The sequence below is a fragment of the Elephantulus edwardii genome, unplaced genomic scaffold (genome assembly GCF_000299155.1).
Source record: "Elephantulus edwardii isolate Elephantulus edwardi_28Jun2011 unplaced genomic scaffold, EleEdw1.0 scaffold00098, whole genome shotgun sequence".
Taxonomy (NCBI): Eukaryota; Metazoa; Chordata; class Mammalia; order Macroscelidea; family Macroscelididae; genus Elephantulus; species Elephantulus edwardii.
Window position 1 is genome coordinate 489,847 of NW_006399848.1, and position 24,888 is coordinate 514,734.

Consider the following 24,888-nt stretch of genomic DNA (forward strand, 5'->3'; position numbering starts at 1 on the left):
TGTTGAGCCACCAATTATAAAGTAAATGGCTCAGTAGCAAGAACACTAGATTCAGCATTAGAAAAAAAAATGAAATGTTAATGAATTCTACCCCCATTCTAAGTACACTTTACAAAGAAATTTTACTTCTTAGTTTTGCAAAATATGAAAGCTACTATCTACATTCTAACATGGGGTGAGAATACTACAGGAGAATGTTTGGTGCCGCATGTGGTTACTAAATGGTGATTATCTCATCAAAGTTCTAATTGAGACCATCATTGCAGTTGCTATTGCTTTCCTTACCATTTTTGTTCATATAATTTTTATCTCTTTAGGAATTTGGTGACAGGCCCTGTTAGTCTGTCCCTCCCTTATTTGAAGGACAGGCCAAACATCCAAGAAATGAGAGAAGAGGACTAGCTGGCTCCATCCATTGATCCACCAAGAGGCACAGAGACAGGATCCATGAAGATGTTGACAAGACTCCAAGTACTTACTGTAGCTTTGTTTTCAAAGGGATTTTTATTATGTTTAGGGGACCATAACTTTCTGAGGAGGGAAATTAAAATTGAAGGTGACCTGGTCTTGGGGGGCCTATTTCCTATTAACGAAAAAGGCACTGGGACTGAAGAGTGTGGCCGGATCAATGAAGATCGAGGGATCCAACGTTTGGAAGCCATGTTGTTTGCCATTGATGAAATCAACAAGGACAATTATTTGTTGCCAGGAGTAAAGTTGGGTGTTCACATTTTGGATACATGCTCAAGGGATACCTATGCATTAGAGCAATCACTGGAATTTGTCAGGGCATCTTTAACTAAAGTGGATGAAGCTGAATATATGTGTCCTGATGGATCCTATGCCATTCAAGAAAATATCCCACTACTCATTGCAGGAGTCATTGGTGGCTCTTACAGCAGTGTTTCCATACAGGTAAGGTTTGATCAATGCTATGTCTAACCCACTATGTCTTTTTGTTTATAATGTCTTGAAGGAATAAAGTAATAGTCCAGTAACTCCATCAATTTGTTGATTTCTGTGGAATTTTTAAATATGTGCTTGTACACATGTTTCTTTACCAATGACAATTTTTTTCAATTGTGACTTTTAGATGTTACAACATAAAAAAAAACCCTACCCTCAAACTGAGTAATTGTTATTTTTACAATTATTTATATGAAAGTTTACAAGTCTATAGATCAACTGCAGTGGAATGAGAGGCTAGTTACCTAGGCCTGGTCCTGCCTTCAACTGGAATCCATGGGCTTGTCTATATTTTCTTCTCAGAATACTGCAAAGAGGTGAGGGAATGCAATCTCAACCATACAAACCCTTACTAAATTCTCATTTGCATTAATTATACAACATTCTATTGGCCAAGTAACTGACAAGGCTTAGGAGAGTCATGGGAGAGGAAAATATATCACAATAAGAGTGCTGCAAAATTGCATAGCGAAGGATGTGCGTATAGGACATTAGCATTAGTGGTAATTAGATGGCATTGATGCAGTCAACCAGTCACTGAACTTTGTTTTGTTACCCCTCATTTTTATTAAAGCTTTTTTTTGTTCACAATTACAATACTTTCTAAGGTATAAGGCTGAAAATGTATGCAGAGAAACCAAATAATTATTTTTTTAAAGAGACTTAAAATACACATCATTTAGCACCCAGTTTAAATAGATTAAAAACTATAACTGAGTTTTATAATTTTGCTACAGAAAGGAGGAACAGATTATTCAAATTCTTGCAATCCTCACATACTGGATTATTGAATTTTAGGGATAAAAGAGAGTTGAGAAGTCATTCGTTTAACCCTGAGATTTTCTTGATCACTAGAAAGATTGAGTTTCCATAAAGATTGGTTCTAAAAACATTTGTGGGGGAAAACCCATGAGTATTTCACATAAGAACAAGAGTTCACATAGGCCTTTTGTATTCTTTCAATTACGTTATATTTCTATATGTTGACTGAAGTTTAGTTCTGTTTTGGTTTGGGGTTTTGTTTTGGTTTTTTGGTCAGTATTTTTCTAATGTTCCAGCAATAAATGTCCATGATTTTAAACTCATATACTATAATTCCTATTGTACTTCCATAATCAAAGTCCCAATCCCTGAAGGAAGTTTACTATACATACATAGTCTTTATGTAACAAACCACTTAAATTGGCTCTATTTGCATTGGAATAACCTTATTTCTCTGTCTGAGATTCATGACATTTTTAATTCCATGTATAATTTGGTGGTATTCTAAATGAGCAATTTCCTATTTCTATCCTTCTTCGGAGCATACACTCATATTATGAGTAATTAGGGTAATTGGTTTTTCATAAACATCCTTTGACTTCATTAGCTGGGTAGAAAATATTGCACATCTTAAAGCATATCATGTTAATTATGCCACTATTTTTACACTTGGATCAGGAGAAATGGAATTTGCTATTTTAGAAGATAGAATTAAGAATATCTGTCTTACTTAAGCAATAATTTTACCAGGTGAGTGCCAATCATTTTAGAAATGTTCATACTATTCCCAATTTTACCATTAATGAGGGGCTAAATAGATACCTTTTTCCCCCCTGGCCATGGGTTCTCCTAGTAAAGTTAATAATACCCTAAAGTAGACAGGGAGCTCTTGTGGCCTACTGGTAAGAATCTGGGCTGTGATCCCAAAGGCATGTAGTTCGCATCCACCAACTGCTCCTCAGAAGGCTAAACAATCTCTTCCTGTGCAATTTATTGCCTCTGAAAACCTGCTGGAGGGTCAGCTGTGGATCAGTCCCTCCTTGACTACACACAACAACAACTACAGCAGATATGTAAATATCTGTTAGGTCTTGGGATATCACAAACAGTTTATTATTGACCACTACTCTAAAGGTTATCAGTTGGGACCCACCTAGTGCTACCATAGTATAAAAGACCTGGTGATGTGCTTCTGTAAAGATTATAGTAAAGAAAATGCTGTTTGACTCTAACACATGAGGTTCCTTGAGGTGAAACTAGACAGCATCACGTTAATCTGAAGTGGCAAACTATACCAACTACATAGATCCTTTTATCTAATTTTACTTTACTAACAACATCAAGTTCATAATATGCCCCACTGACAACTGAAAGCTCATTGGTTTGAATCCAACAGATACTCCATAGGGCAAAGACAAGCAATCTCCTCCAGGTTCACAACCTCAGAGCTTGAGATAGAAGCTCTGTAAGTAAGAATTGACTAGACAGCAGTTAGATTTTTACTATGTACTCTTCAGAAGAGATAAGATTTCTTTTTCCAATTTGGGCTATTAAAACTGTACATATTCATAAGGGAAGAATTCACTTCTTATCTTGAAGGGGCCTTGCTTAATATTTCATTTATTTAGCTACATCAGTATAAAGGCCACCAATCCCATATGGCTTTAATGTTCTATAGTATAAATTAGGGGTATCACATACCATAATGGTTTCCCATTGTGGGCAGTGTTTGGTGGAGCTCGCAGTTGGAAAACAGGTTTGGAAGCAGGGGTGGCATCCACTTCCTAAACCACATGCCTCTGGAAACTCTATGAACTTGGAGAAATGATGACAGTTATGGAAAGGCATTAGGTCTTTTGTTCATAGAGTCACTATGAGTTGTGTTCGACTCAACGGCAATCAACAACAACAGTATAAATTAAAAATTCAAAAAACCATCAGGCTGCAATAGAAAAAGTGCAGGTTGTAGCAAAGGAAAGAAGTGACTTTGAATTCAAGCTCCACTACTTTTTTTTTATCTATGAGGAAAATTACATCTACTTCTAATAGCTGTTGATAGGACAGTTGAGGGAATTTATGGAGGATGCTTGTGCTTTTCAAAGAATCTACGAGAAAGATGTGCAATGTCCTTCTGTGCAATTTGCAGTCTCTGAAAACCTGCTGTAGGGTCACCTATGAGTCAGTTCCATTTCTGTGAGTCAGCAGTGAGTTAGAGAGTGAATAAATCAACACTCAGAAATGGTTAAGTGTCACGCCCCCTCAGTTACAGGAAATACCAGTGAAGAGCCACATCTAAAAACGACCCTGTGGCCTTCCCAGCATCAGAACTTGGGAAGTCACTTGACATCTTCACTGCTCTGCCCCCAGTCCTGCACCTCAGGGCTTAGGCAGCAAGTCAGTGTATCTTAAGCTCCTAGTGCCCGTGCTGCACTGAGATGGGGGTTGATGAGAACACTCAAGTAATATAGACTAGACCTTTAACCACAAAAGACTTCAAATCCAGTGATCACTACTTGTTGCAATATGCTGACAAGTTGGAACTGACCCATAGCTGACCTTCCAGCAGCTTTTCAGAGGCAGTAAATCACACAGGAGGTGACTGCCTATCTTCTCTCTCTTCTCCCCCTGACCCCATGCAGAGCAGCTAATGGATTCGAACCTTGTGCTTTTGCAATGATAGCACAGCTCCTTATCATTAGGTCCCCAGAGCTCCATCACTACCACAAAAAAAAACAGTAATTACAATTCAGAATATACTCCTGTGACTCACAAGCTAAGAAGTAAAGTCTTGAGAATAGCTGATAAAATGAAAACTGCAGTGGAAGAAGCGTAACATGGGACACTATGTGAACGGAGGACTAAAAAGAAGGAGGCTGGATCCCAGGAGGCCAATCAGTATGTTGTGGCAGATGTCCATGTGCACAGGGACAAAAACCTTGACAAGAGTAAGGGAAAGAGCCAGAGTCTCCACCCCCTCCCGTGCCCTCAGGTTTCCTGACTGCTCAGGTAGGAAGAGGTTGGAAACTGGCCCTCGCTCAAAGCAGAACAGGGAGATGAGGAATTCGTCCTCTTCATGGACATCCAAGTACCTTTCCAAAGATCCTCACATGGCCTGGCTTCCGATTACGCACCAGGAATGCAAAAAGACATTAGACTCATTCATATAACTAAGAACTAAGTTCTACGATCCCTTTTCAAATCTCTGTCTTTTAATGAGAATTCTAAAAAAGAAAAAGAAGCCATTAGCAATTCAAAACAATAGATTTCTAATTGTGAAGTAAGCCCATCTGTGCACAAGTGTTTTAGGAGTGATTTTTCTGGATGTGTTTCAAACATAACTATTCCTGATTCTGTGATTTTGGACCTTCGCCCTAGTGTCTGATAACCCATGAGACAGGGGTGCAGAAAGTCAATGAACACTTGTAATCATTTTTAACTATTTTTGACTTCCTGAATATCTACTGCAAAGTCTCTTTCCTCGGACAGCACAAGGAAATAAGGTGAGAAACTGTATGTGTAAGGTGTGAAAAGAAATGTACTAAAGTGAATCTACTAAGTAGTTTTAAAAATCCCTCCTAACTCTTTAATAGCATTCCTTGGCAAGCCAGAGCAAGTTTTCAGACACAAAATTGCCTATTGAGAGAGGGAACTTAGGGTAATGATAATATTTGTGTCTCCTCCCTTTTTGTGGTTGGATCAGTTTAGACCCCAGAATCTCCTGCATTTTGGCCTAGAATGCTTTATCAGTCCAGTTGTTTCACAAAGTACTTTCTCTCCAGCTTCCTCTTCTTTCATTATCCTACCGCTGAAGGAGAAGAAATCTCCTAGAAGTCGGCAGAGCAAACACTGTGTACGTTCATACAATAGGGAGCATGTGCAGACTCTGAAAACTGCATCAGATGGAGAATTCTTAATGACTTGTTGGATTAAGCTGTATTATCATTGATGAAAACCTGGATAATTATTTTCCTAACATTTTTATTAAGTAAGACAAGCCACTCTGTGGTGGTCCCTTTTACAAAGCAACAATATTGATTTCTTAATTCAGTAACCAATGAATGCTAGCATCAAATTGCTACTTTATCAGCAAATATAGTGAGATCTAGCCAAATGCTCTGGTGAATAAATGTCATTCCAAAGCATACTCAAACTTGCATTCTGCTTTCTCTGTAAGTCTATTCCACCCACTTCAGGGAAAATAATGAGTATATATTAGAGGAGTGAACAGGTCAGTTACTTTTAGCTCAGTGATTGTCTCCGTAATACTTGTTTCAAAGCAATCTTTATACTTGTACTTTTCAAGAGACTATTGTTCACTTCTTCTATACAAGATCTGTACATAGTGGTTCAACCCTAAGCCAAACAAAAGATAGTCTATAAAATGAGCAATGTTACCAGGGAGGCCCTTCTTAGAATAATCAGCATGTAAGGTCAAAAGCTCTGGTGGCCTAGTGGTAAGGAGTTTCACTGCCAACCAAAAAAGCATGGGTTTCAAATTCACCAACTGCTCCATGGGAGAAACACAGACAATCTCTCCCTGTGTGATTTACAGCCTTGGAAAACCTTCTGAAGGGTCATCTATGAGTTGTTCTGACTCTCCAACACATAATAACAACAAGATCAAAAGGGCAGCATGTACCCAAGGATAAAGCCCCACAGGCAGGAAGAAACTGGTTAGAAGGATTAATTGAAATGAGCATCAGCATCGCAGGATAGACGTGGAGAGAGTGAAATTGAATTGTGGACGTTTGTAGTTAACAACATAGTGTATGAATGTTTGAATGGAAAGCCAATTGCTAATCTTTCACTAAAGCAATAAAAAATTAAATAAAACAAACAAACAAAAAAGAACTGTACATAGGATCTCTGATGGTAAGAAATTGTACTGCAATCCCAAAGGTGAATAGTTTGAATCTACCAGCTGCTCCATAGGAGAAGGATGTGCAATATCCTCCCATGTGATTTACTGCTCTGAAAACCCTCAGAGGGTGAGGTATGAATCTGTTTGACTCAATGGCATGCAACAATTGCACAGTTCCAGTTATACAGTCAAATTGTCCAGAGGACAGTATTTCTGCCATCTTCCTGAGCAGAAGTGAATTTTGGCTAGAATGCGTTAGATCTAAAATGATCAACTTTTCATTCCGTCTCTACATGTTAAAGTCAGTAACAAATGGAGATTTAGCTGAGATAGTAACTAAAAGTTGAGCTCAGAGAAATAGAAGAAGAGAGTCTCAGGAAGGTCTTATTAACTCTATCTATCCCCAGTAAAATTAGATCTTTTTAAAAATTGTCTTGGTTTTGTTGTTATGTTCTGTCGAGTCACTTGCAACTCATAGCAACCCTATGTACAGCAGCTCTGAACCCTACTCTATCCTGAGCCAACCTCACTGTCTCTGACACACCTACCCCCTAGCAATGCTTAAACCCCAGAGTCTCTAAAAAGTGAGCATGGCTCTTATAACATAGTTTATCATGACATGGATTTTGACATGCTGTTATTGTGGATTTGGACCTTGGGGGCCGTCAAAAGAACAAACAATCTGCATGGAGAAAATGCAACCAGAGTTCCTTAGGGGCAAGGGTGGTGAACCTTCATCTCAGTTGTTATTGTTGTTGTTGTTCTGTGTTGTCGAGTTGCCTGTGACCCATAAGGACACTGTGTACAGCAGCTCTGACCCCTTCCCTGCCCTGAGCCAGTCTCACTAATTCTGACACACCAATCCCCATTGCCCCAGTTACTGCATCAATCCATCTCATCTAGGGTCTTCTTCTCTTGCGCTGTCCCTCCACCCTTCAGAGCATGCTGTCCATCTCCAAGGACTGGTCTCTCCTGGCCACTTTGCATATAATATTAGGATGTTCCAGGAAGGAGAACATGCTGAGAAAGGATCAGAGAAAGAAAAGAAGATCCTCAATAAGATGGACTGACACAGTGACTGTAAGAATGACCTTGAGCATATTGAAGGCTGTGAGGATGGTACAGGAGAGGGTACGGTTCAGATCTGCTATTCATAGGGTTGGTAGGAGCTGTGGTTGACAAGATGGCACCTAACAATTTGCATTGCTCATTCGTGTTCCTGAGAAGAATAGCTCTTTAAATGAAAACCTTTGTTATAAATTTTACTGCTTTTTCTCTACATGGTATAAGTTGTTGTGCTGTTGCTCTATTCTGTGAGTCAGAACCGACCCATAGCTGACCCTCCAGTGGATTTCCAGAGGCAGTTAATCCCACAGAGCAGCTGGTGGCCTTGAACTGTGTGCCTTTGAGATTGCAGCACAGATTCTTGCCACTAGGTCACCAAAGCTACCTTAAGTGTAACCAATCTAAAGCAAAGCATACTTATGGTCAACATAAAGAAGTTACTGTTGTTGTTATTATCATGTGCTGTCAAGTCAGAACTAATTCATGGCTGACCCTCCAGCAGGTTTTCAGAAGCTATAATTCAGAAAGAAGGAGGTTGCCCATCTTCTCCCCATACTGCTATTGGTAGATTTGAACATGTGTCTTTGTGTTGGCCACATAAATCCTTACCACTAGGCCACTGTAGCTCCCAAATAAAGAATTCTAGGAAATTAGCTAAGTAGCCTAAAAGATGAAGAAAGAGGGAACGAGCCCTCTGTCACTCTAAATATTGAAACCAAATGCACTGCCATGGAGCCATTCCAACTCAGCAAACTTTCCTTGGTTTCTGAGGTTCTAAATCATTGTGAGAGAAGACTTCCCATCTTACTCTCAAGGAGGCCAATGGTTGTGACGTGCCAATCTTTCAGTTAGCAGTATAATCATCTATATAATAATTTATGTTTCGTGTTATGCCACAGAGACTTTTATTCAAACAAAAGTTGGCCTAAATTTTAACAGAGATGTTATTGAGATATTTAAATTGTTATGCTATTGAGAGGTTGAAATTATTCCATTATATTAGTAACTGAACTATATGACATTTAAAAGCCTTTCTTAATTTTAAAATTATATGTTATTCAAGCAAAATACTCTATTATTAGGGTATGAGTGATTACAAAGGATGTATCTGAAGTACAAAGCAAAATAAATCACAGGCTCTTTTCTATGAAGATTACTTAATAGAAATTCAGTCAATTGTTATTTTACTTGATTATGGCCGTAATTGTGTTGATTTGGTGAATCAGGCTTTCCAATTAGCTACATTGTACAACTTGGGCATTCATATAACATCCCTTTTTAATTAGAAAATAAGCATTTATCAGGCCTGTAATTTTAAATACAACCACAACACTGTTACGCACAATGAATGAATGAAAAGAATATAAAATATAAAGTTTAAAAGTAGGAGACATCTTACCAGCCCCTGAGATATATTAGAAATGCATTCCCTCTTCCTCTCTCACTCCCTCCCTCTCTTCCTTTTTCTCTCCCTTTCATTGTCATCAAGATAGAACAAAATCACAATTGACCCTGTACTAGGTTTTTAAGACTAAATTTCACGAGAGGAGATTGCCCATCTTTTTCCTGAGGAGTCGCTTATGGATTCAAACTAACACAGGGGCACCCACCTTTGTGTTAGCTGCACAATTCCCTACATACTAGGCCACCAGAGTGCTGTATATAAGAAATCGGGAAATCCCTACATAAATGAAGGTTGTACGTTTAAGACCTGAGTGTCAACGAAGTATGTAAGTACTGGGAGATTACAGAGAACAACCATGAGAATAGAAGAGTGAATTTTCTTCTCCTTGGAATGTAATGTCTGTTTGTCTATCTGCCTTCCCAGATGCTTTTGCCTTTCACATCTCAGTTCAAAGCTTGTCCCTTTTTAGAAGTCTTTCCCACATTTCTGTTACAGAGACACAACTCCACTGCCATCATAGTAAATATAATTATTTATTAATATATCTATTTCCCCACCAAAATTGATACTCCCTGAGTTCAAAAGCAACATCATTTTATCTTTTAACATTAACACTTAGAATAATCTCTATCATGTTGAGAAGAAATACTTCTTTTAGAGTTAACAGGAAAATACCTGGTACATGTAAAAAAAAAATCCTGAAAATATTTAAATGAATTTTGGAGTCATTTACCTGTTTTCCTATGATGGGAAGCTCGGTTGTATACAAAAGATAGGTAAGTAGCAAGATTAGAGGCGGGGGTGGGGGGGGAAGTAAGCACATCCTCTCAACTTCCACTACTTACATGTGCTGCAATGAGAAAAAAAACTCTAGAAGTACTGTTCCACTTATTTTTATACTGCATCTTTTCTAAGGATTCAAAAATCAGCTATCCCATAGAAGACTGTGCAAACCAGAGGACAGCTGGGCACCCAAGACGCTAGAGATATCGGTAGAATTCATCTTCATTCTCATTAATTTCTCCACATCCTCTCCCTACGAAGAATATGCACAGTGCCTACTGTATGCCAGACTCTTGTGCTTGGCACTAAGACAGGGAGCATGAAGCATCATGTAGTCTCCAGTGAAAAACACAGCGAGAGCATCAGAAACCCATTTGTTGAACTTTTTGCCATTATTGTTTCTATCTCTAGAAAGGTGGAAAATGCACATGGTGAATTTAATGTTGCAAATACAACGATTACACCAAGGGAAAGTTATAACTATGCATTTTTAGAGTATTTCTGGAAGAATTTCCATTTTCTGAAAAAATTCAAATTAACTAAGATTAAAGAACTCTTTATCTTGGGTTTCTAGTGCTGCCACAAGAAAAACCTCCAAAGTATGTGATTTTAAAGAACAGATACTTATTTTTCATATTCTGGAGGTTATGTATTTGAAGTAGAAATAAGACATGGGTCATATCCGTTCCTTCGAAGGCCTTTCAGTGAACTCTTCTATATTTCTCTCCAATAGGAATTCCTGGTGGATGCTGGCAATCCCTGACATTCTTTATCTGCTTGTAGGTGCATCTGGGCCACTTGTTAGGCAGCATGTCTTTTCTCCATGTGAGATTCTGTTTCTGTGTCTGTTATCTTTTATAAAACAGCACACAGAAGAAATTAGGATTAGGACTGATCCTACTCCACTGCAATTGTGTTAATTGAAAAAACACCTGTAAAGAAAAATCCTATTTCTCCGGACAAGGTTTTCTCTTTCATTAACGCAGGAGGTAAGACATCCACATATCATTGGGGTTGCTGTTGTTATGTGCCATCAAAATGAGAACAACTCACAGTGACCCTCTGAACTACAGGTCTGAATCTTTTTCTGTCCTCAACAACTTTGACATATGTGTGTCCATTGCTGTAGGTTTTGAGTCAATCCATCTCATTGAGGATCGTCCTTCCTTTTGCTAACGCTTACCTTTTCAAGCATGAGGTCCGTTACAAAAAAAGAGTCATTCCTAACAACATGCCCAAAATATGTGAGATGCAGCTTCACCATTCTTGCCTCCAAGAAGCACTCTGGCTGCACTTCCTCCAAAACATACTTGTTGTTTTCCGTGGGAAGTCCAATACTCTTTTCCAACACCACAGCTCAAAAGCATTGATTCTTCTTCCATCATCTTTATTCGTTGTCCAGGACTCAGATGCATAGCAATAGCTGAAAAGATCATGGCCTGAATCAGGCATAACTTATTCTTTAAACTGTCATCATTGCTCCTCAGTACTTTGGAGAGATCACTTTCAGAGAGATGTGCAATACATCTTCTGATTTCTTCAGTGCGGGGACACAGCATATTGATTTTGGATCCAAAGAAGATGAAATCATCGACAATTCACATCTTTTCTCCCATCTATCATGATGTTCCTTATTGACCTGGTGGTGAGGATTTCTGTCCTTTTGATGTTGAAATATAATCCATATTGACGGCTATAGTATTTTACCTTCTGTAGCAAGCTCCTTAAATCCTCCTCATTTTCAGCAAGAAAAGTGGTGTCATCTGTATAATACAGGTGTAGATGAGTCTTCCTTCAGTCAATGATGCCACATTCTCCTTCATATAGTCTACCTTCTCAAATTATTTGCTCAGCACACATATTGAATAAGTGTAGAGAAAGGGTACAGTCCTGATGCACACCCCTCTTGACTTTAAAACATGCATTGTTCCTTGCTGATTTTGGTCTAGTTATAGGTTTCATATGAGCACAGTTAAATGTTCTGGGATTCCCATTTTTCTCAATATTAACCTTAGTTTTTTATGATCCACACAGTCAGAGTCTTTGAATAGTCAATAAAACACAAATATTCATTCTTCTGAAATCCTCGGCTTTCTTTCAAGATCCATCTGACATCAGTAATAAATTCCTGCCAGTCTCTGTCAGTGTATTGTTCTTGTCATTGTTGAATGATCTTCAGCAGTAGTTTTCTTGCATGGGATATTAACTATTTGTTGGATCACCTTACTTGGAAATGGGGGGAAAATATAGATCTCTTCTAATCCACTGGCCTGGTAGCTGTATTCCAAAATTTTCTGACACACACTGGTAGGCACATGCAGGGCTACAACTGTTAGTTGAAACATGTCAATTAGTATCACAGCAGTTCCTGGGGCCTTATTTCTTGCCAATGTCTTGGTGAAGCTTGAACTTTTTCCTTCAGTACCACTAGTTTTTGATCATATGCTATTTCCTAAAATATTTTTTTGTCAACCAATTCTTTTTGGTACAGTGACTCCATGAATTCATTTCACCTTCTTTTGATGCTTCATAGAACATTTTAAAAAATCTTTCTTTTAATATGAGGGCAGGAAAAAAAATTATAAAATCCTTCACCATCTCTTTTTTCATGTATAAAATGGGTTATTATCAGACTTAAATGGAAAACAGAATACACCAAAAAAGCAGTAAAAATAGGCTTCTCATACAATAAACAACATTTTACTAGATATTATTATTAATATTATTATTAGTCATCTCTTTCTTTTTTCTCTTTTTTAATTTCTACATTTTCAACACAAGGTTAATCATTCCAAAAGGAAGTAAGGCTTAAGAGAACTCTGATGGCTTAGTGTGTAAGAAGTTGTCCTACCAACTCAAAAGCAGCTGGTCTGAATCCAGCAGATGCTCCTTGGGACATTGTTGTTGTTTTTGTGAAGTGCTGTCGAGTTGGAACTAACCCATAGCTGACCCTCCAGTGGGTTTTCAGAGGCAGTTAATTGCGCAGGAGGAGAGGGCTTATATTTCTTTTGTAGACCAGCTAATGGTTTTGAACCGCATGCCTTTGAGGTGACAGCACAACTCCTTTTCACTGCCTCTGAAAACTTGCTGGAGGGTCAACTGTTAGTTCTGACTCAACAGTACATAAGAGCAGCAAAGCAAAATGAAGTTTCTACCTCCCCTACACATAATATTGGCATTAGAGTGCAGATAGCTTGCTACCTACATTGTTGTCTTCACAGCTCCTCACGTAGTCTAGGCTTCAGGAAAACCTGACTTAGAAGAAATCTCTGATAAAATCTTCTTTATTTCTTACTCTCCAGACTTTTCATTCTAAAGCAATCACAGAATACTGATTGCTTTGAAACCACCTTCCATTGCCCCTGCCTCCTTCCCTTACAGAGAAGACAGTGCTGTTTAAGATTTTAGCACTAGGGAAAGGGACCAGTCAAATCAATTAACAAATCTTTTCTTAACATTAAGTTTTAATGTAGAAATTTCTCATCAGAGATAATTATCCAAGGTGGACTATTCTTTCCCTTCTGCTTTGAGGTTAATTTGCTTCCTAATTAATTCCTTCTCTGTCATGTGTTTTATTCAGAGGCTACTCTTGTGAAAGACAAGAAGGTATCATCAGGGCCTCTGTTCACAGAGCATCAGTTCATAGGGCAAGAATGACTCCATGGCTGGAAATGAGGCTTACAGGTCACAGCCTGTGATGGAGGTCATGGAATGAGAAGCAAGGAATATAGACATCCCTGAGATATTAGCAAGTATTTAATACTATGATGGCAGTAAACCAGTTGGATAGATTAAGCAATAATCCTGTCAATATTATCCATTCAGTAATAGGTGAATCAATTGAAATAAGATGCCTGGCACATTTTTAACAATTGGTTCTCTGTCCAAATAGCCATTCAACATGTGCCTTTTCATTGGATCAATTTCTCGGGAGAAAAATGGGCAATGTCTCCCAAGGAATTTATAGTCTCTGAAAGCCCACTGGAGGGTCAACTATGAGTCAGTTCAGACTCGATGGCAATGAGTTGTGTCGAGTTGAATGAATCAATATGAACAAGATTCAATACTTCAACATGGAACTAGCCTACTCTTATCAATTTATAATACTAGATATGCATTGATTTAATGTAATATTCTTACCAGTTTATAACAATTAAAGTGCATTGATTTAACGTAACAGAAGAGCTTTTACTGATCTAGGGAAAAATGCAGTTGAAAGTTTACAGGGTAATTTTCCAATTAGTTTACTTTGGAAATTTAAGGGTAGTGTTCCCAAAACACCTACAGTAAGACACAAAGCTAGCATGGATGCTCCAGGTGGCATATCAGTGGGACTTCAAACACTAAAATTGTGATGTCGCTATTTTTGGCATTGCCACCTGGTATATTATGGAAAGCCCTCTGTTACTTGGGTAAAACTTTGACTCTTGCCAGATATTTGACTTCATAATCCAATTGAGTGAACACAGGGAAGAATACAAAAGGGGTGATCTCTTAAAAATTATATTCCAAACATAGACCAGATTTCTTGCCAGTAGGCATGGATTCACTCAGAATGACAAAACATCTTGAAGCATTTGCCACCATTAATAGAGCTCAGTATGTAGGCCATGCATTCCAGAGACAACTTAGTTGCTCATAGGCTCTGTGCCTCCAATTTGAGTAGCTGCCATCAGGTTCAAAATAAGGCCTCACAGAGCATAAACTAGGCAGTTAGCTCTGGAGCTCTGATGGTCTAGTGGTAAGAAGCTGTGCTGTGATCCCAAAGGCACATGGTTTGAGTTCACCAGCTGCTCCACAGAAGAAGGATGGGCAATCTCTTTCTGTGTGAATTACCCACAGGAAAATCATCCACGAGTTGGCTGGCACAGTACAACAATAATAAACACAGATGCAGTTGAACATATAATCTACATTATAGAATGTTTCTATTTCATATATAACTTTCCTTTTAAATTAAAAAAAATACACATATGCATTATCTGTTTAGGTAGTTGCTACTGGTAGGTGACATCAAATCAACTATGACTATCATAGCTATCCTCAGTACAACGACTCTGAACATTGCCCTATCTTGAGTCGATCATCTCTGACACAAATGACCCCAGTACCAGTCACTGGGTCAATCCATTTAATCAAGTGTCTGCCCTCCTTGCATTTAGACACTATTGGAATAAATAAACCACCACCAGTTAGTGCCAGCCATTGAATTTCAGTTTTTTTCTGTTATTATGTAACCAACTCTCACAGAAGAAAATTTGTTACCTTTTATAAAGTATTTACGTTGTTGTTGTTGTGCGCTATCAATTTGCCTATATCTCATAGTGACCCTATGTACAACAGCTCTGAATCCTACACTATCCTAAGCCAGTCTCACTGACTCTGACACAACTATGCCCATTACCCCATTTACTGTGTCGATCCACCTCATCTGGAGTCTCTGTGCTGTCCCTCCACCCTTACTTCAGTCTTTCTACAGTCTATAATAAAAATTATTATTTATGGTCTGCCTTCTACACAATAGATTCTAGGTGAACTATAATAAAACGAATAAAATGAAAACATAAGCATTGGTGAAAAGCAAATAAAGCAGTTCTGCATGCGCTCTTACAGCCTTTTCTTTCAATCCCCATTCTTGGTATTTCCAATTATTAGTCATTCGGTGTTATTTCTGTCACGTAGTCTCTAGACTTGAAGATCAGAATAAATATTTTCTCCATTTGCTTATTTTTTCCTTCCCTGTCTTCCTTTTTAAGCTGATGTCATCCACTATAGTCTCATAAAAAGAAATAAAGAATAAAGTATAATTCTGTTCTGTCCATGTTATTCCTGCAATTAAAAGTATTTCATTTTTTACTTTTTAAACAAATTCTCTATGAAAATTGTTGTTATTGTTAAGTGCCGTCCAGTCATAGGCGACTCATAGTGACCCTATGAACGGAAGACCTGAACACTTGTATAATTTTCATCCTTTCTTCAAGTTCGTAGGTTTCTGGAGGCAAGAAATGGATGCCACTCCTGCTTCCCAGCTTGTTTTAATTGGGGAGCTCCACCAAACACTGTCCACCATGGGTAATCAAAGTCTAAAAATATTTTTGCTTTTTATCACCTAAAGAATAAAGTCCAAAACTCTTAGCACAGCACACAAAATGTTTTACAATAAGGCTATGTCCCTTCCATTCCTCCCTTTTTGTGCAAGATTACCCCAAAACATCTACACCCCTCTGTCCTAGCTTATTCTCACAGGACCTCAGAAGTAAATAAGAATCATGTTGTTGTTGTTGAGTACCATCGAGTCAGAACTGACCCCCAGCTGACCCTCCAGCAGGTTTTCAGAGGCAGTTAATCTCATGGGAGGAGATTGCTGATCCTTCTGTGAAGCTGCTAGTGGATTCAAACTGAGTGCCTTAGGGATTACAGTGCAGTTATAGGTCTTAACAGCCCCAACTACACAGAACACCTTTTGATAGCTGGTTTATATCAAACTGGAAAATAATTTTTTTATTGATAAATTTATTTCTGTTATGTGATTGTTAAACAGGTCACTCTAGGGGCCACAGAAAACTATAGGTTTGTACAATTCATGGCTCCATTAAATATCCAGGTATCATTATCAGAAAGAAATATCCCAGGTGCTAGAGGAGGTTCTTTCTAACAAGGCTGCTGCAAGTCATGCTTTTGCAAATGTCACCATCAAGAACAACAGATCAGATCTGCCCAGACCTTTTGATCCCATTTTTAGTTACTAGAACCCAGACCAGTTCAGTTGCAAGATTTCTCTTGAAATTTAACTCAAAGGGGAGGAAAGAATAGATGCAGATATATCAGTGGGAGAAATCCCATCTGGAAGTCTTTCAGGTACCTGCCACATCTGAGGGGAGGCAATCAAAATTTCCCCAGAGACAGTACCTTTTTAGGAAGGCAGCAACACAGATACTTGTTGAATGTGAGTGGCATTCTGATCATAAGAAAACTGACATATAATGATGGAATCCTAAAATGATGTGATTCATGGAGTCCTCTGTGTTCTGCATATGATTTCAACATCAATGGTGATATACGAGAGTGCCAAAATAGATAACCTTCCAATTAATGAATCCCTTTGTCTCGAATAAAATGGTCAGATGATTTGGGCTGCAAACACAAGTGTTAAGTGTAGTAATTCCAGGAATGGTTTGGGATAGAAGTCTCAATTACTTTGAGCCATTTTTTAACATTTCTACTGTAATTAAGAAGTCATTTGTCTATAGTATAGAAGCAAAATCATTAGGACTGAGTCATGCTGTCGAATAGAAATGGCAACATGATGAATCATTGACCAGAGGTTTTGGAACCACGGTATGTAAGTGGTGGTGACTTTTACAGACTACTCTGAGGAAACTGCCATGTGCCACCCTTCATTAGATGATTTTTCAAATCAAGATTCATCACTGGCCTTCTGACTTGGGCTCTGCTCACTGTATGCAAAACATTCCCAGATGTTCTGCAGATAATGTGAGGAGGGGGGAAGTGACTAATCTTTTCTAGAACAATATGACTGGCATCCTTTATGGACAGATAATTCATGTGATGTGAACAGCTTGAATTCCTCAGGCAATTTCACAACTATATGCCACCTCCAGGTCCAATTTAAAACACAAGTCAATCTGGGATTTTGTACAGCTAATAACGCAACTTGATCAGTCTGAATAGGAGAATCACTGAGCTCTCTTAAGAGCACAGCTTTTAGAATTTGCTTTATGTAATAACCTGGGATGTGCGGTTCCAGGTAGTCCAAAGCGCAAGCTTTCAGTCTCTTGCTTCCAGATTTATACATAAGCATTTGAAAGAGAGAAAACTTTAAGCATTGCATGTGTGATTTAAAAAAAAAAAAAACTGGACTTCTTCTTAGACGAGGACTCCAAAGAGATACATAAGCAGCAAAGAATACAAAGGCAAAACTGTGCAAGTGATTATTGAGTATCCTGTTTCCCAGTCCAGAAACCACAGCTTATTTTTCAATGTTTCTAGTTCAGCTCTGGTGCTAACCTTTGGAAAATACACGTTTGATACCTTTTTACCATCTGTAATTTTTGTAGCTAAAACTACCCACTGTCTTTGAGTGGCAATCCTGCAGTATAGAAAAGAACTGCCTTATAGGCTTTCCCAAGTGGTAAGTCTTTATGGCTGCACAGTGCCACCTCCTTCTCCCACAGAGTGCCTGGTGGGTTTGAACTACCAACTTTTGATTAGCTATTAAACATTTGTAACCATTGTACTACCAGGGAACTTTATTTAAGTCTTGTTATTGTTAGGTGCTGTTGAGTACAGCTCTTAACAACTCTATAAACACAACAGATCTGAACCCTGTCCTGCTCTGTGCCATCATCATCATTCCTGCCAAAATTGTGTCCATTGCTGCAGTCACTGTGTCAATCCATCTCATCTAAAGTCTTCCTCTCTTTCACCGACCCTCCAGCCTTCCAAGCATGGTGTCCTTTCCAAGGGATAGCCTCTCCTAGCAACATGACAAAGATATGTGAGATGAAGCTTTGCCTCCAAAAAGCACACTGGCTTCACTTTATCCAAGATATAACTGTTCTTTTGACAGTCCATGGGATATTCAGTGCCCACAGTACCACTCATTCAACACCACAGCTCAAAGGCATCAATTCTTCTTCGGTCACCTTTATTCACTGTCCAGCTAGGAAGAGATTGAAAAGACCATGAACTGAATGAGGCACCTTAGTCCTCAAACTGATGTCATTAAGCCTTAATAATTTGGAAAGGTCTTGACAGCAGGCTTGTCTAATGTAATATATCTCTTGAGCTCCTGACTGCTGGTAACAATGGTGTTGATTGTAGATCCAAGTAAGATAAAATCATTGGCTGGATCTACCTAAAAACTAGCTATTGTTGTTTACTTTGATGTAATTAAAATTCATTCTTTAAAGCAATAAAGACTCAGAAACCAATACCTTTAAAAGCTTTTCAAAGTATCCTCACAAAAGACAATCTCTTTAGTGAGAAACATTTCTAGTAGACTCTGAATGGTCCTTTTTTTTCTTCTGTTCACAAACATTATTTGGCATTGTGTTACCACAGAAGTCATGAAGCTGACATTTGAATTAGACACATCATAGCTACTATGTGCCCTCTACAGAGCAGAGAGTGTGACCATGTATCATTGATGTAGAAACTCACAAGGCAACTTTGAAACTTCCTATTAACATTCTGTTCTTGTCAGAATATCAAAATAATAGTGGATGGTCTGATATCTTTGCCATGGTCCTTATTCTTTTGCTCTGGTGATTAAGAGCCTCAGTAGACAGGGGCATAACAGCCGGAATCTTAAAGAGTCCTCATGTGCTAACAAATACTAGGAGAGAATCCAATTAAGTTGTTTCTTAACTCAAAATTCCCATCAGGGCATCAGGATGACTTAAGATGCCTACAGTAGGGTCCTTCAGAAACCAGCTATTAATTTTGAGGATAAAACATTACAGAATTTGTCTAGCTCCTGAAGACAGACACATAACAAGTTAACAGCTGATGTGAGCCCTGGGTGTTTGGTTGCTTATGTGATTCACACATAATAAATTTGTCTCCAAAAAAACATTTACCTACATTTAGGTACAGTTTAGTACCTGTTTCTTTGGCAAAGCCTGTTATTTTTGTCACCTGGTCTACCATAGCAAAAATACCATGAGTGAATGGCTCTAAAGAGTAGAAATGTATTTCCCCACAGTTCAGGAAGTGAAAGAATGAATTTATGCTCTCCTTGTCTGTTTTAGCTTCCACTTGCTGCCAGCAATCCTTGCAGTTCCTGTGTTTGTTGATGCACTGTCTCCATCCTGTGTTTTCGTCTCTCCCCTGTGTGTGCTGTCTATTCTGGTCTTTTTTATAGTTCAGAAGTGATTAGGTTTATGATCCTTCCCATACTGGTTTGAGCACATTAACACAAGAAAAGCAAAACCTTTATTTCCAAACAGGATTTTATTTACAGTTATAACTTACTGACTCATTGCCTTCAGTTATATAACTTACTCTTTTCCTTCAAATAGGAAAGGACTCATAGCTGACCCTCCAGCAGGCTTTCAGAAGCTGTAAATCACCAGGAGGAGATTGCCTATCTTTCTCATTTGGAGAAGCTGATGAATTCAAACTGCCTATCTCTAGATTGACAGCAGAACTCTCTATCCACTAAGTCACCATCAACAAATTTTTTTTTCAGTAACATAATCCTCAATCCATAATACCTACTTTAGTAATAGCTACCTAAGGAGATTGGTACAACAATGACTAGGTCTAACTGATATATTAATGACTTACTGTACATTTTGTACACTTACAGTTGCAATGGAGGTAATTCAAATAAATTTGTTTTAGTGGTATGCAGACATACCTCTAAATCAATTCTTTGTCTTATATGTCACAATGAAGAATCCGCACTGGAGAGCAAATTGTTTATTAGAGGGTTTCAAGGTAGCTTTAAATTGTCTGTTAGCCTAATTTCTGTGTTGCCCAGCAATCTAATCCACAGCATAGGGAAGAGTATATTCTCGAGCAACAGACTATCATTGTATTCACCAGTTCATTTCTTTAACAAATACTAGTGCGGTGCACCTTCTACTAGACATTGAGGATGCAGAAATCAATAAGACACATTCCCCTTGCCCTTAAAAGTTTTTGTCCCAGTGGAAGAACTAGTGAATAGAAATCGCAAACTCACTTTGACGAGTATAATGGAAGAAGAGGCTGGGAGATGGGACACAACTCAATGTGAAACTTGTGAAGCACCACAACAGTCAATACGCGGGTAGAAGGGAGCTCACACTCACTTCCTCACTAGTCTCACACTCGCAGCTTTCACCTCACAAACATGTTCTCCTTTTCAAGAGTAAGTTGTTTTTATATTTGCACAATAAACACATATATGGATCTGTAACTGTTCTTTTTTATTCTATTGCTTTGGTAATGAACTTTAAAATTCAACTTTTGCCACCATTAAGTGGAGCCAACTTATGGCTGATCCTCCGCTAGGCTTCCAAGACTGTACGTCACACAGGGGTGGAGATCAGCCGCCTTTGTCCCTCAGAGTCACTGGTAGATTCTGTAGGGACACCACCTTGAGGTTAATTATCTGTGAATATCAATTACCACTTCTCCATCTAAACCACCACACACACACACACACACACACACAGAGTCCTCCCCAACACGTTCACTGTGTCCCTTTCCAGGGTAGAGAGACTTCTGAGCGGCCCTCATTGGATGTTCAATTCGTTCTCTTGTACAGTCGGCCCTGTTTGTAAATTGTTCCAGACATCCTAGAGAGGTAGACATGTAGCCACAGGATCCAATCAATCAAAAGCCCAACACTCTTTTCTTTAAACAGCTTCTCAGTACTCCAACCCCTCTGAGAGGAGCTAGTTTTAGCAGTTTAGGATACTGTCAGTATGGGTCTTCTCCGCCAGAAAATGATCACTCTGGGAATTTCTCAGATCCTTTCATTCTCTGTCCCCATGAGGTGTTCATGTCCTGAGAAACAAAACTTTAAGATGAGAAAACTGTTGTATGAAGATGAGATAGTATCTGCATTGTTACTTAGGAACACCATAATGAATCTAAGTTTACAAACAGATAGGGCTCTTGCTTATCTGCCTTCCCTTATGGTCCATAAATCCAAAGGCAGGCAAGTACTTATTCCAAAAATAATGGCAATGGCAAGTTGGTATGACCTTCAATTTCAGTTATGTTGAATAAACAATACTTCGTGATCAAATGACTAACTAAAGACCATTTTGTCCAGATTCTCCAGGTTTAGAGAAGGAAGAGCTAGACCTCTTGATCTAATTTCAGCTATTTCTCTTGTCCCAAAAGCAACTATCTCTCAGACTATCAAAAGTGTGCTTGCCAAATGCAAAAAAAGATTTGGGTTCTAAATTTGCATTATTGTGTATTTTAAGTGCTTCTTGTTCCACTCATAGTCAAATGAGAGGCACTAAGATTTGGGGAAAAAATATAGAAAACCTTTTTTTTTAACTCTAGGCTATATGACGTGTTGGTTTTAATAGAAGGTCAGATCTGCAAAACAAGCTGTGTGGCCATACATGAACTTGGCTGTTGGTGGCATGGCCAGATGAACTCATGATTAATTAGGACTCAGATGACAGTTGTTTTATGTTGCCTCTGCTCTTTGCTAACAGCTGCTTATTTCAAGCTGTGCTTCCTACATGTCAAACATAAACCTGAAACCACAATTTCCAGATGGGAAACTTCAAAGCACTCAGAATTGGAGTTGGAATATTCAGTACAGTTTTCTGGCTAAAGTACATATAGTGCATTATATAATTTAGCTGATGTCAGTCTGGAGACTAAGGTGCACCTGATTCAGGTCATGGTCTTCGCAATTACTTGCTTTTCATCACAAAGCTGGACAATGACTAGGGATGATAGAAGAATTGATGCCTGTGAGCTGAGGTGCTGGAGAAAGTATTAAATATACCACGGACTACTTGGAGAACAAAGAAGTTTGTCCTAGAGAGGGTGAAATCATGCTGCTTCTTGGAGGCAAGAATTCTGAAGCTTCATATGACATACTCTGGCCATGTTGCAAAGAGGAACCAGTCCTTGGAGAGAGACATCATGATTGGGAGGGGGGAGGGACAGCACAAGAGAAGACGACCCTCGATGAGATAGATTGACTCAGTGACTGGGGTAGTGAGGGTAGATGTGTCAGAGACAAAAAGGTTGGCTCAGGATTCAGGGTTCAGAGCTGTTGTACATAGGGTCACTGTGAGTTGCAAACAACTCAATGGCACATAACAACAAAAAAGTCCCTATAGAGATAAATGTTCTTAGCTGTGGGTAGGAGTTGTGCTGACAAGCCAAAAAGCAAGCACATCAAACCTACTAGGGCTTCTCAAGAGAAAGATGGGCAATGTCTTTCCAGGCAATTTGCAGCCTCTGAAAACCTGGTGGAGGGGCAGCTTTGAGTCAGTTTCAACTCAACTGCAATGAACTGTGTTAAGGAAAAAGAAACTCAAATTTCCCTTAGATAAACTGATGATCTGGTTAGATTTGTGAATATAGCTATGCAAATAATACTCATTATACATGAAAATGCTTCTTGAGAAACTTTAAATTTTTATTAAAAAGTAAAGAAAAATAATAAGTATGTTATAAGAAATTTTTAATAAGCTTTGAATAATTGATTTTTTAATTAGAATAAATTTTGAAAATTTTCATGGAGGTGTTTTTCCATGGAAAGGTGTTTTTTTTTTTTCTTGAAAAGGTTCTAAATACAGCCCTTTTTTACTTTTAAGAAATATATCCTAAGCATAGCATTCGTATATGTTCAAAACGACCACAAAGAAACAAATTTAAAAGTAAATCCAGAGAGCTCTGGTCAAGTTTTTCAGAGTTTAGACAAGTAAAGTATATTCCTAGGATTTGGAGTGGGCCAAAGAGAATTTTAAGGGTTTTGATGTGTTTGTTTTTGCAAGGGTTTTCCCTCCACTTAACCTAGATAATAAATGTCTTATTTCACTGTCCATGTGGCATGCAGTTCCCAAATTAAATGCTTCCAGGGATTGCCATTTTTAGCAAAAGAGGAGGAAGCGAGAATCAGATAACACCCAGGCACTTTCTAAGCAACTGCAGCTGAATGGTCTAAACACTGAGTACCGCACTCTTCTGTCAGTTGGACTGGGTCAACACATGACCCCAGGAACCCAGCAGCAAAGCAACTTCATCACGGTCACCTGAACAGGTATTCCTAGCATAAAGTTTGTAAGGCAGTGGGAAATGCACGCCTTTCTCATTTTTCTACTGTACCCTCTCCTCAAGTAACCTGATGCCAACTGCTTCCAAATATTCAAAAGCTAGCCTCCAAGAAGCATTTCAAGAACTACCAAGAGGCAGACCTTGAGTATAAGGTGGGGTATTAGTCATTTTTCATACCTCGTCATTTACCTTTGAGTTTCTAAACCAGTCCTTTCCCTACTCTCCCTCCCCTAGGTGGCAAATCTTCTACGCCTCTTCCAGATTCCTCAAATAAGCTATGCTTCCACCAGCGCCAAACTCAGCGACAAATCGCGCTACGACTACTTCGCCAGGACAGTGCCACCCGACTTCTACCAGGCCAAAGCCATGGCCGAGATCTTGCGCTTCTTCAACTGGACCTATGTGTCCACTGTGGCCTCGGAGGGGGACTACGGGGAGACCGGGATCGAAGCCTTCGAGCAGGAAGCCCGCCTGCGCAACATCTGCATCGCCACGGCCGAGAAGGTGGGCCGCTCCAACATCCGCAAGTCCTACGACAGCGTGATACGCGAGCTGCTGCAGAAGCCCAACGCGCGCGTGGTCGTGCTGTTCATGCGCAGTGACGACTCCCGGGAGCTCATCGCCGCCGCCAGCCGCGCTAACGCCTCCTTCACCTGGGTGGCCAGCGACGGCTGGGGCGCGCAGGAGAGCATCGTCAAGGGCAGCGAGCACGTGGCCTATGGCGCCATCACCCTGGAGCTGGCCTCGCAGCCAGTGCGCCAGTTCGACCGCTACTTCCAGAGCCTCAACCCCTACAACAACCACCGCAACCCCTGGTTCCGGGACTTCTGGGAGCAGAAGTTCCAGTGCAGCCTCCAGAACAAGCGCAACCACCGGCGCCTCTGCGACAAGCACCTGGCCATCGACAGCAGCAACTACGAGCAGGAGTCCAAGATCATGTTCGTGGTGAACGCCGTCTACGCCATGGCCCATGCACTGCACAAGATGCAGCGCACCCTCTGTCCCAACACCACCAAGCTCTGTGACGCGATGAAGATCCTGGACGGGAAGAAGCTGTACAAGGATTATTTACTGAAAATCAACTTCACGGGTAAGCAAGCAGCCTTAGTCACCTTCTGTGGTGCAAACGGGTGGAAATAGATTTAAATAGATCTATAGCTCGCATTGGTTTTGTGCCAGATTTCTAAACCCTAAGCCTGCCTTGACAGCAATTCGAAATTACTAGCCTGCATTTTTGTACCAGTCTGTATTTCTCTCAAAATTCCAGCCCAGTTCCACT

General features: G+C 39.4%; 1 protein-coding gene across 3 annotated transcripts in view; it reads left to right on the forward strand.

Annotated features, from left to right (window-relative positions):
- Positions 1-24,888, forward strand: part of GRM3 (glutamate receptor, metabotropic 3) — a 310,500-nt gene that overhangs the window by 199,825 nt on the left and 85,787 nt on the right. Inside the window, exons 2-3 of one of the 3 annotated variants that reach the window (XM_006891435.1) lie at positions 318-915; positions 23,844-24,699. In XM_006891435.1, the coding sequence (XP_006891497.1) occupies positions 448-915; positions 23,844-24,699 (1,324 nt within the window). In that variant the 5' untranslated portion in view covers positions 318-447. Of the gene's footprint in view, positions 1-317; positions 916-23,843; positions 24,700-24,888 lie in introns of those variants that run through there. The other 2 variants (XM_006891437.1, XM_006891436.1) reach the window with 2 other exon arrangements.